General features: G+C 42.4%; 1 protein-coding gene across 4 annotated transcripts in view; it reads left to right on the forward strand.

The window, feature by feature from the left end:
• SERGEF (secretion regulating guanine nucleotide exchange factor) overlaps positions 1-13,271 on the forward strand; it is a 234,558-nt gene that overhangs the window by 169,107 nt on the left and 52,180 nt on the right. The window contains exon 11 of one of the 4 annotated variants that reach the window (XM_033208198.1): positions 7,572-10,108. The exons of the other annotated variants lie outside the window; for them this stretch is intronic. Within the exon in view, the coding sequence (XP_033064089.1) occupies positions 7,572-7,597 (26 nt within the window). The 3' untranslated portion in view covers positions 7,598-10,108. Of the gene's footprint in view, positions 1-7,571; positions 10,109-13,271 lie in introns of those variants that run through there. 4 annotated transcript variants of the gene reach the window in all.

Genomic DNA, 13,271 nt, shown 5'->3' on the forward strand with positions numbered 1-13,271 from the left:
AACACCCAAATAGGACTACTTGGTAGAAGGTTGGAATGAAAGCTTTCAGCTCTGTGGAGAAGTCAAGGAGTTGGTTCTGTAGAAAAAGCTTAATGAAGCAGAGCTACTTAATTACAGTTTTTTCTTTATGTATATGTACAAAGCATTTCTGCTAAGTGGCCCTGCTATAGGATATGGTGTTGTGATAGCTTTAATAATGTTATATAAGTGTCACTATTCTGTGATTATTTTTGCTGCTGCAATAATTTGGCCCAGGGCAAAGACTGCTTTCTTGGTCCCCCCCCCTTTTTTTTTGGAGATGGTGTCTCGCTCTGTCCCCCAGGCTAGAGTGCAGTGGTGTGATCTTGGCTCACTGCAACCTCTGCCTCCTGGTTTCAAGCGATTCTTCTGCCTCAGCTTCAGCCTCCTGAGTAGCTGGGACTACAGGTGTGCGCCACCGTGCCCGGCTAAATTGTGTGTGTGTGTGTTTGTGTGTGTATACATATATATGTATATATATGTATTTTTTTTAGTAGGGATAGGTTTCGCCATGTTGGCCAGTCTTCTCAAACTCCCGACCTCAGGTGATCCACCTGCCTCGGCCTCACAAAGTGCTGGAATTACAGGCGTGAGCCACCGTGCCCAGCCTCCTGGTCCCTTTTTATAGGGACCAATTCATCTTAGTAGACTTTCTAGATTCCAAGAAGCTATTGCAAAGGTTGAATCCTCAATAGGAACCCCATACGTGGATACATGGGAAGGCTCTGTCTCCCTGAGGAGAAACCAGATGGAGTTGTTCATTTCTGCGGAGTGACCTGATAGCTCATAGCACCAAGTATGATTAATGACTTTGTGTAGCAGCTCGCTGCCCCAGTAAACAAAGCCAGCCCAGTCACGTTGCCTGGAAAGAAGCACTGTGTGCTCTTCCTCAACCCTAGACCTCCTCTCAACAGGTCTACAGATAACAGATGGGGGTTTGGTGCCTTGGGAGATACAGGAGCAAGGGGAAGGAGAGGAAATAAACATTCACTTAACATTTCCCATGTACCAAGCAATGTGTTGGGCATGTTCATGATGATAATGATGAAAACAGTGACAGCTAACACTTACTGATTGTTTGCCTTGGTGCCAAGCACTGTTCACGTATGGTGTTTTGTTTTTCTATTTAATCACCACAACAACCGTATGAAGTGGGTACTATTGTTGGCCATGTTTTACAAGTGAGGAAATTAGGGCAGAGAGATTAAATGATTTGCTTAGGGTCACACAATTATTTAGTAGTATATATCCAAGGTGGGACTTGAAAAATGTTCTTAAAACCACAGTTCTGGACTCCATGCTACTTCTCTCTGATACTGTCACAGCCACTTTCCCCTCCCTGGTCCTGTCATGCAGAGGAGCAAGACTACAGAGTTCTTTCTCTGATAGTTCTCATGGATTTCTGTCTTTATTGGGTGAGTGGGTTATGGGAAGCACTGAGTGAGAATTAGGAGACCTAAGTTCTTATCCCACCCTCGGTCTGACCTTGGACCTCAGATCCAACCCTCATATTCTTCATCTGTAAAATGGAGATACTTACATCTACCAGGGTATTATGAGGATCAGATGAATAAATTGCTAGGAAAGTGTTTTTGTAAATGTTGAGAGTTACCCTGTTGCATCTGTACCTACTTTTTTGCTTTTCAGATTATCTTCTTTCCTGTTACCTTCCCTGACCCTGACTCCTTTTGTCCTTTATTATGATGTATGACATTTTTATCACTTAAAAGTCTGTGATAATCATGCTTAAGGCAGGAGGCCACTGAAATTCTTACATAAATAATTCCACCTACCTGAGCCAAATGGAGGGGGTGAGGTGGGGTGGTGTGTAGCAGATTTAGCAGCTGCTGAAGCTATAACCAAGAGAAGTCTCCTTGTCAGTCACAGGAATGAATCATTCAAATGGCTGCCTTGCTGGGTCCTCCCAGAGCCAGAAGGTAAATTAGGGAGCAATGTTGCTTTCATCACTCACTAAGCTTAAAATGAAGCTCTGCCTCTTTGAAATGTAGCAAGGATTTCTGTTTGAAAGAGCATGGGTTCTAGAGTCAGACTGCCCTGAGTTCATTCAATTCCCAGTATTGCCACTTAGTAGCTGAATGACCTTGGGCAAGTCATCTCACCTAACTGGGCCTCAGTTTCCTCCTCTGTACATGCATCTCAAGGTTATTGTGTGGCACAGATGAGATCATGGGTTTAAAGGGTCCAGCATGGTACCACACACTCATTAGACTCTCAGCAGTTTTTACTTTGCTGTGTCTCCAAGCTGTGGGAATGAACACCTTGGGGAGGTAGATTTGATGGGGAGTGAAACAACCTGGTTTCCAGAGTGCAAAAGCAGAGAACTCAGTAATAGATGTTTGAATCACAGTTCTATTTTTAGTTCAATCCAGCCTAAGGTTTCAAAATGTGGGTTCTTCCTTGTGTCCCCTCATCCTTTCTGTGTAAGCAGTGGGGGTGGGGTGGGTTGTCCAGCTTCTCTGAAGGCAAGTACTCCTGCCATTTCAGTCATATTTTTTTCCTCATTAGTGTCCAGCATAGTCACCTTGGATACCATCAGCTTAAAAATCTGCGATAATGCATGAATGCAAGTGTTTTACTCTAGTCTTCAGCAAGATTCTGTCACTGCCACGCCAGCCTTCAACTCTCCAACTTTTAAAACTTTGGAGAAATTTCATCCATAACCTTCATCCATGTTTCTAGTATGGCTGACTTCATGACTTTGGGGAGCGCAGCAGTGAATACTTTTCTACCAGGTCCTGTCTCTCCCTTCCCTTCTCAAAATGCACATATCCCCACACAGGGCCCCACAGTCACAGAGCAGCCTCATGTGCATGGGCTCTGTAGAGCATCCTTGTACTTGTGTGTCTTACAGAAGAGGGATGCAAACTACTAGATACACAGGAGACACGTAATAATTAATGTTTGTTCATTTTTTCCTTGCAACAGCTCTCTGGTAAGTAGGAATATGGTTTCATGGTTAAGGGCACTGGATTTCAAATCAAGGAGACCAAAGTTTGAATCCTAACTCTGTGACTTAACAGTTATATGACCTGGAACAAATTATTGAACTCCTCTGAGCATAGGTTTCCTCTTCTGTCAGCTGGAGATAATAGTACCCATCTCACAGGACTGTAAGGAGGAGTGAAAGAATGCTTGCAAAGCCCTCAGTACAGGGCCAGCACACAGTACAGATGTATACATAGTAATTGTGACAGTTTCACAGCAGAGGAAATACTGCCGCAGGGGGGATAGCTAATTTGTCTAAGGTAGGCATCATCCCTGTTTTATGTGAAAGGACATCGAGGCTGCATCAAGCATGTTGTCCAATGTTATACAGTGAGTAAGCAGCAGAATGTGAACTACAGCCCAAGTCTCCTGACACCTCAGCCAAGTCTCCTAACATTTCACCAGAAGCCTCTGGAAAACTGGAATAAATGCCCCCAGCCCATTTACAGTTGCCCCCCTGGAGGTGGAATCCAAGCCCAGCTTCACTTCTGCTGAATCCTGCTTTCTAGAAAGAGGCTGCCGGTGAAAGATGTATACAAGTGTATGTAGAAATGCATACATATATGTGATAGAGTGGGAAAATATCCCAGGGAGCCATGATTACCAGAGTACTCCAAGAATGCATATTTTGGTTAATGGATTTTTCTCAGAGTATTAACCTCTTGGTTTCAGGCCTTATTGAAAGTCATTATGAAATGCATTGCAACCATTCACTCTCTGGTGCTAGAAGGAGCTGTCTAGTGAGCATAATTAAATTCTCTTTAAGTGACAGAGAATCTTGGCAGGATGTCCATTTATCACCAGAATGATCAGTTGTGATGTTCAGGACTCTAATAACATCCCATATGTCTGTCTGGGTCTTTTATGCCCATTATAACATTTAATTGTTGCAACAGTCCTGTATGTGTATGTGTATATTAGGAGTAAAGGGCAGGATGGGAAGATGATTATCCCCACGTTATTAGTGAGGAGGCTAGGATTTGGAGAGCATGAATGTCCTTTTAGGCATCTGCTATGTTTTGAATATGCTCCTGAAAAGTTCCTGTGTTAGAAACTTGGTCCCCAGTGTAACAGTGCTGGGAGGTGGGGCCTTTGGAAGGTGATTGGGTCATGGGGGCTCCACCCTTATGAATGAATGGATTTATATCATTATTGCAGGAGTAGGTTAGTTATTGCTGGAGTAGCTTTGTTAAAAATGCAAGCTCTCTCTTGCATGTGCTCTCTTCTCCTTCCACCTGTCTACTCTGGGATGACCCTAACTAGATACCAGCACCATGCTCTTGGACTTTCCAGCTTCCAGAACTGTGAGCCAAATCAACTTCTTTATAAAGTTGTGGTATTCGGTTATAGCAACAGAATAAAAGACCAGGAGAAGATCATGTATCTTGAAAGATACATGCGATGAACTGAAACGACATTTGCTGAGGCATAATATAGTAAAGCAGAAAGAAACAGATTTTTGAGTCACACATACTTGAGTTTAAATCCTGATTTTGCCACTTACTGACGGTATTGACTGTGAATAAATTAATCTGTCACGTCCTAAGATTCCTCATCTGTAAAATGGGTCTAATAATGTTTCCCTTGCTGGGCATAATTTTAAGGATTCTAAGTAATATATATAAAGCAACCAACATTGTGCCTGATTGGAGTAGGTCCTCAGCACATGGAAGCTTTTATTATTCTGTCTCCTAGTCCTGTGCTCTTTCCAGTCTACCAAGATGTCTACTACTGTAGATATAGAAGGTACAAGGGATTGGCCTGACCTGTCTTCAGCCCATCAAATGCTAGAAGTCTTCTCATTAGCCTCGAGGGTGGGGTTGGAGGTTATTTTATCCCTTTCTAATGACAGAAGCCAGAGACAGCTTTTATTCTATAGGTAAAACTTAAATAATTTTATATCAATACCAGAGCTGCTGCAAAGCAATAAAGTAAGTGTCACATATGACTGTTGTTGATAATAAGTGCCCAGAGTCAGGAAATGCTTTTTAGATTTTAAAAATATGCATAGAATTTGACTAGGAGAACAAGAGATACTTCATGTAGGATCAAAGGTGTGGAGGTAAGGCAATGTAAGATTTGCTCAGCTTGGCTAGAACAAAAAATTGTCATTGGTAGGGGAGCATACATGATAAGGATGGAAAAATAGACTCATATATGCAGCTTCATGTGTGCATATAAACACACATGTTACTGACATCTCCTATGCATGTACATTGCTAACCTAAAATACTTAGAATTGATTAGAAGCATTGGGTGGATAGATATTATTTCATCTCTCTTTGATTTGTAGGAAAGCAATGTGGTCCGAAGAAAGAGAGCTAGAGTGGGAGTTGGGAGATCCAGATGTTGCTCTTGGTACCACCCCATTCAACTGTATGATCTGGACAAGACATGGAACCTCTTTGGGCCTTATTATTATTTATAAAAACATCTGGGCCACTTTTGGAAAATCCTTTGGAGCTATTATCAAGAGCCTTGAAGATGTCCATTCACTTTCATTTATTAATTCATATCCTAGAATTCTCCTCTAAGGAAAGATCTTAAATATGGAAAAAGCTTTATGGTTAAAGATGTTCATCATAGTCTTTTTATAATTTAGTAAAATTAAGAGCTACCCAATTTTACTAACATTTGGAACTGGATAAAAGATGACCTCTCTGCTTGACTAATTTGTAGTGTTTATTAAGTAAGAATTGCAGCATTGATCATGTAAAAATGAAAACAAAAAGCCGTATATGAAAAATATACTTGGAAATATACTTCCCAGTGTAGGAAGCATTGTTGATGTTATCCACACCCTTCATGATCCAGACCCAGATGTTCACACCAGCTGTCTTCGTGCCACCACCACCATTTACTGTATATAGTGACCTCACTATGGGGACCTTAGGACATTTTCCTAACGAATACCTTTCATCCCTATATGCTTTTATATGTCTGGTTCATTCCTCCTGAAATTCCCTTCCCTCCCTTGTTTAGCCATGAATATCTGCTCTTCTTCTAGTCCAGCCCTGCAGATGTCCCTGACTTCCTAGGTAGAATCAGGTGCTCCTTCATCCTTCTTTCTATATAATTTGTAACTTGACTCTAACACATACGTCTTGTGTTATAGTCTTCTTGTCTGTTTCTGTCTCTGCACATAGACTGGGCCTTCCTTGAGGGTCACAACTGTGTTATCAACAAATCCCTAGGACTCAGCAAAGTGCTTGGCATTTAATAATCACTCAATGTATGAATGAATTTTTACTTTTTTATTTTAATTTTTTGCTTTTCCATGTTTTCTGCATGTTTTATAATGACTATACATTGTGCTTATAATGGAAGAAAAATAATAGTAATTCATTTACTCATTTACTTTAACAAGGTGACTGGCCTCGTTGAGAGGTTCTCAAACTTGGCAATGCATCAGAATCACCTGGAGAGCTTATTAACATGCAGATTCCCTGGCCCCTAGACAGACTGCTTGAGTCCCAGTCTCCAGGGTGAGGACCTGGAATCAGTATTATTAACAGGCTAATAGTTACTGGGATGCCCAGCCATGTCTGAGAAGCTTTGACCTCAGTACTGCTAAAGCCCTTTTCAGCTTAAAATCTTTCTAGTTCTTGGATTGGCCTCCTGTCCCTTGCTACCCCTGCTATGAGAGGCTTTAGCTGGAGGGCATGTGGAGGAACAGGCCATACAATGGAGAATACCTGTATTAGCTTCATTATTGGGCTCCTCTTCTGTGCCAAGGACTGCTTTATAAACAGCATTTTAAAATATCTATACAATCATACTTTAAGGTCAGTTTTATCATCCCCATTTTACAGATGAGAAAACTAAGGCAAAGAGAAGTTGTGACTTTCCCAAGGTCAAATAAGAAAACTTTGGATCCTGTGTTTCAATTCAGTTCTGTCAGACTTCAAAACTGGATCTAGAATTTCCCTCACTGCTCCTCCCTGTTCCTCTTCCCCCCAAATAAAGGAACCCCAGCAGGGTCACACACAGCCCTGCTGAGTGCAGACACCCTCTGCCGTCTACTCAGGCATGTGGAATTAGCATCCTTGGGCAGCAATGCACCACATAAGCAGTGGCTTGCATCTCACCAAATGTGCTCTGGCACCCACCCACCTGCTTACAGGGTGCAGTGAAGCAGTGGAATTCAATTTGCAGCAGTGACCTAAGGAGAGCTATTTTTAGTAAGAAAGTAGGTCAGGGGCTGCAGCGGTGCTGCCTGAGAAAGGAACAGCCTCCCGTGTCACCGGGAGGCCTGCTCACTTCTCACCCGGCCAGTGTGGAGGTGAGGAAGGCAGATCTGATGTCCTCACATGACTGCAGTTGTAATCATTACTGTGGAGCCACTAGGGGGTAATACGCACACACATCTAAGACACAGAGGCTCTTGTCTGGGTTTGCTTAAGGTCTTGGCCCTAATCTTCCTCAGGAGATTAGAATCCCTTCAGGAAACACCTCTAACATGGTAGGAGGCTCATCTAATTGTATACCTGCTACATGCCAGCCACCATTCTGGGTTTGATATGCATTCTCTCGTTTAATCTTTGCAGTATCTCTGCAAGGTAAGTATTATTAACCCAGTTTTGCTGATGTGGAGATGGAGTTGCAGAGAAAATAAGAGATATACTCAAGATCACACTGTTCATGTGTTGTGGAGCCATATTTTGAATCCTGTGAGAGACTTCAGTGCTGATGATCAGATGACTGGACCATCAAACCATGCCGGAGGTGATTTTTTAATTACCATTCTGCCTCTGCCCCATTTTGTTCAATACTTCAGAGAAAAAAAAAATACAAAGATGGCTTTCTCCATCTGAACCTATCTGAGTCAGGACAGGAAAGAATACCCAGCATACAGACCCTTTCCCCAGAGAGGAGAGAATACATCTCTACATACTGCTGCCCAATCATCAAGCCCAGTAATTGCCAAAAACAAACCAACCACCTGATTTCTCTGGGCCTGGAGTGTTTCAGAATCCTCTGCCCCACTTGTTCTGCCATGTATTAACTGCAGAGCTGTGGCAAATTGCAGGGCACTATTGGTGATGCACAGGTGGACATGAGCTTGTTAACAGAACGCAGTTTGACATATCGTGATTCATTATGCACAGCACGAAGAACTCTAGTAGAAGCCCACTTTGTGGCCAAGCGCTGCTGGCACCACCAACCTTGAGAATTTGTTCCTGGCTCTGTTTTGGCTCTCCAGCTGGAGAGTACCATCCCTTTAGGGGCCAGAAGCAGTCTGTGTCTTCAGTCTTATCTGCCCCTACCTCCAGGCAAGGAGTAAGGATACTTCCCTGGTCCCAGGCTGCATGACATTGGAGGGAGATTATTTGTTCATTCATTCACTCAACAAGCATTTTTAAAAATCTGGCCAGGCATGCAGTGGAGAACAAGACAGATAGTTCCTGCCCTCGCAGAACTTAATTATCTGGTGACTATCAGAACTAAAAATTTCTAAGCACCCAATTCCCAATTCTGTAGACCTGGAAGTGGGCCCTCTCTGGACCTTAATTTCTCATCAAATGAGTAGAAAAGAGAGAATTGTATTGGTCAATTTCTTTTAGCTCTAAGATTTCAGAATCTGTGGTTACGGATTATAAACATGAGTCACAGTATCAATCTTAGTCATTTGTATCCAATGCCAAAGGAAAAAAAATGAAAATCTCAAATTTCAGAATCTGGATGGGAAACATGGACACAAGCTAATTCAATTACTTCACTTACAAATGGGAAAAATGAGGCTAAAAGAAGGGTGTGTCTTGACTAGTATATCAGTGAACAGAGCCAGGATGGAGAGGCCAGTCAGCTGAGCCCAAGTCTTGAGACACCCCAGTCCTACTGAGGCTGCCTCTTCACTCAGCACTGCTGCTGTGCCCCTGTTTGGAACCCTTTCTGCACTTGGCTTTTCTAACAGTGAGCTCTACTGAGTCTTCTACTTATACCTCTAACCACTGCTTCTGGGCTTCCTTAGCAGCCCCAGGGCCCATGGCCTGATGGCCTGAGAGTAGAAGAGAAAGGATTAGGCTTTGATAGCTGAGCCCCAGAAGGTAAATCAAATTTAACTTTGTTATGCTAAGGCTGCCAAAAAAAAAAAAGGACATGAAGAAGTTGAAGCAGAGCATGTAGAGTTTGCTGACAGAGTTCTCGAACAAACAGTTACAGAGGCAAACCACAGTGAAACAACAAAAGAAGGGAACCTGGTGGAGATGGCTGCTGAGAAGTTCTCCATGAACTCAGAGGCCCTATAGAGGGGCCTACCTACACTTGTTGTCTTAAAGCAAGCTTATCTAACCCGCGGGCAGCAAGCTACATGTGGCCCAGGACAGCTTTGAATGCAGCCCAACACAAGTTTGTAAACTTTCTTAAAATGTGAGGGGTCTTTTTGTTTTGTTTTGTTTTGCTTAGCTCATTAGCCATTGTTAGTATACTTTTTGTGTGGCCCAGTTCTTCTTCCAATGTGGCCCAGGGACGCCAAAAGATTGGACACCTCTGACTTAGAGCCTCTCTATACCTCTGGCCCATGTCTGTCTTCTACATGTAGCCAATGAAAGGAATCTAAAGCTGGAAGGGCAGGAGATCTTTCTGATGCTCTTGTGAGGCAAAGGGATTGAGATCACTGCAGAGAAGTTGGCAACAGGAGGCCCATCATGTTTTCAGTGGCCAGGACATCTCCATTATGGATGGAGGAAGATGCGAGGCTTTAGCAAATACTAAAATGCTTATTTGTCTATTGCTCTTTCTTTATGTCCATCACAGTCTGGGAACCAGTACCTTGAAGCACTCTTTGATTAATTTATAATTGTCTGCCCTATACTGACTACCTAGGAAAGAGGTGGTCAGAGGTATGAGAGGGTGAAAATACTGTTCTTGATTATGAAAACCTATATCCGTTCTGTGTATCCATGGATAATTTTAGTCTTCTAAATTGATTTGTTATTTTCCATGCCTTATTTTTATAAAGTCATTTTTCAGTATACATATAACATTGTCAAGAGCTACCTAATCCATGTACATAAAATGTCATGTGAATGTACAAATGTATATATAATGTATAAAGATAAAATTATTCTAATTTTTAAAATGTGACTAAAGGTCATTTGACTGTGAATTGGATGCCTGAGTCTGAAGTATTGATTCCTGTGTGTCCTTGAGCTAGTCACTTCCCCTTTCTGCCCCTCTGGTCTCATACCTACAAAGTAAAGGGTCTGGATCAGTGGTTTTATTCACCTGGCCTATTCTATCAAATCACATGGGATAATTGTTAAACATATACACTTCTGGGCTCACTTCCAGATCAGTAGAACTGGGAATTGGGTGCTTAGAAATTTTTAGTTCTGATTGTCCTCCAGGTAATTAATTTCAGGTGATAGAGCCAGGTTTTAAGTAGTTGGTCTTCCTTGAACCCCTCTGGTTCTGTTTTAGGATCTTTTGCCTTCTTTCTCTTTGCTCAGTGAGAACATTGTTTTCTTTTCCTCTCTTCCCTAGAGTGCTCCTCTCACTAGACTGTGAACCTCTGAGGAGGAGGGCCTGTATCTTACCCATCTCTTTATCCTCGTCCTCCAGCTCAATGTCTCACACACTGGTGAGCAGTGAGCAGTGGGCGCAATGAAGGGAAGGAGGGAATGAATGGGCTCTCATGGCTTTATACCACCTATACACATCCAAGTAATGTCCTTAATTTTTCCTGCATCCTCAGTCACTATAGATTTCTTCAGAACGGTAAATGGAAAGAGCACAGAATTTAGAATGTAAGAAAACTGGATTTGAATCTCAACTCTTTCTCTTACTGTGTAGTGATTTCTCCCAAGTCATTTAATCTCTTTAAACTACAGTTTCTTTGATTGTAAAATAAGGAGTATGGCACCTGTTGCTTGAGATTGTTGTTAGGATTGACTTACTACATGAAAATGTGGATGTAGAGTGCCTGACATATAGTAGGAACTCAAGTATCTCAGCTTCTTTTCTTCCTTTACATGCCCAGTGGTGAGTAACAGTAAAAGGAGGGAGGAAGACTCAGAAGAATAGATCAACCTCAAGCCAGGCCACAGAGGATGACAATATGGTTCATTGTCATCTCCTGGCTTCCTGCGACACTGAGGTTCTGACTGAGGCCCAGGCATCTTGGTGATCCTCAGTTGCTCAACCCTGGGCACATCAGAATTCAGACTTAGAATCTCTTGACTTTAAGTGTAGCATGTTCTCTCTGTTTCTGTGAGCTACAGGAGGTAGAAAGAGAAGTAACAAAAGAAATTCAAGGAACTATTGTAGGTTGGGGATCCTTATGCAGGCTTGATGTCTGGGCTTGCTGTGAGAAACTCAAGTTCATTTCAAATGGTTGGTTCTCAGGGCTAAAAATCTGTGCATTGGTTTCGTTAGCATATCAGCTCTTCTCTTCACACACTCTATGTTGGAACTGCCACAGCATGCTGCTTTTCATAAAAGTCTCTCTTTCAAACCAAGTCCAGCTGTTTCAGTCCTAGAAGGCAGCCAGATTAGTTCTCTTCTGGGCAAAGTGGTAAATGCTTATCACTCCCCACAATGCCTCCAGCACCACAAAAATAACAGCCACCCTTTACTGAGTGCCTAATGTGTTTGAGTCCTTTGATATCACTATGAGTGGTTATTCTTAGCTCATTTTATAGGGCAGTAGGTTATGATTAAGACTGTAGGCTTTTAAGTTTGACCGAGGTTCAAATCTTGGACCCCACTATATTTTAGCAAATCCTCTCTGAGTTTCTGTTTCTTACTATCAAAAAAGGTCTAGTAATGTATACCTCATAGTACTGAAAGGATTAACTGAATACCACATGCAAGGTACCATGCCTAATGCACGGTAAGAAAATCCTCAATAAATGTAACTGTGGTCATGATGGCAATGCTGTGGTCTCTTCCTCTATAGAAGATGGTTCACTGTAGTGGATACCAGAGAGATGAGGAGAGGTGGCAAAAATATCAACAGTTTCTGTTAGTCTAAGCGAGACAGACTCAAGAGAACCTCAGAAATAGTATTAGAAAGGGACGTATGATTGCTTGGAATAAACTCAGTGAATAGCTGCAGTTTATAATTCATTCAGCAGATTTTTATTGACTACCTTTTCAATGTTTCAGGCCTTGTGCTAAAAGCTAGAGATACTATGATGATAAAACAGACATGATCCCTTGCCCTCAGGGAGCATAACAGTGTTATGGAAGGACTCAGACACTGTTAAAAAAAAAAATTGCACCAGTCATGTAAAATTACAGACTAGGATAAATGCTATGAAAGAAAGGGACAGGGTACTCTGAGAATGTATGACAGGGGTCCTCACCTACTTCCCATGATCAAGGATAGCTTTGCTGAGGAACTGACATCTGAGCTGAGATCCGAAGGATCACTAGGAGTTATAATTAGATGAAAGCAGTGGGTAGGGTGGGGAGAAAGCTTTCTAGGCATATGGACAAATGTGGCCCTTATGGTGAGAGGCAGCTTAGCGCTTTCAAAGAAGTTAGAAGGTCAATATGATTTGAGTACAGAGAAAAGGCTGGAGGGGGAGATTAGGGCCTTGCAGGCCATGTGAAGAATTTTTTTCCTCTTTATTCTAAGCTCATAGGAATCATAGAAGGATTTGAAGCAGAGGTGGTTATGTGTATGTTACGCATGGGAAGGGCACTGTGCTCAATTCAACATTTACAAAAGATCTTTCCAACAATGACTTTGAGAATGGATGGAGGGTGCAAAAGTGGGTATGGCAAAACCAGTTAAGGAGGCTTTTGCAATGGTCCCAGCAAGAAATCATGCTGGATAGAGCTAGAGAAGTAACAGTGGAGACAAAAAGGACAACGTGGTTTGAGATATTTAGCAGGTAAAATTAGCAGGACTTAATGGTGGATTGAATGTAGCTGTGAGGAAAAGTAAGCTGTGAAGCACAAGCCCCAGGTTTCTGGGTGCATGAGTGGAAATGGCCCTGCCATTCACTAAGCTAAAAGTAAAAAAAGTAGAAGGTGACCAGGTTTGGATAGGAAGATCTGATCTGAATTTGAACACGCTGCACTGGAGGTGCCTTTTAGACATCTGGGTATGGATATTCCATGCCTATGGCCACCAAGGGTAGGCCACAATGGCCTTAGAGTGCCCCAAGCAATCTCACCCAGATCCAGCTTCTCTGGTGGTCAGGCTTGTTTAGTAGCTGGCCTGAGGACTTATGGTTTGCTTCCCACCCTTGTGGTTCGATTTCCTTACCAGAATATCCTGAAAGGGGAGAATTCAG

The sequence above is a fragment of the Trachypithecus francoisi genome, unplaced genomic scaffold (genome assembly GCF_009764315.1).
Source record: "Trachypithecus francoisi isolate TF-2019V2 unplaced genomic scaffold, Tfra_2.0 Lachesis_group8, whole genome shotgun sequence".
NCBI classification, from domain to species: domain Eukaryota; kingdom Metazoa; phylum Chordata; class Mammalia; order Primates; family Cercopithecidae; genus Trachypithecus; species Trachypithecus francoisi.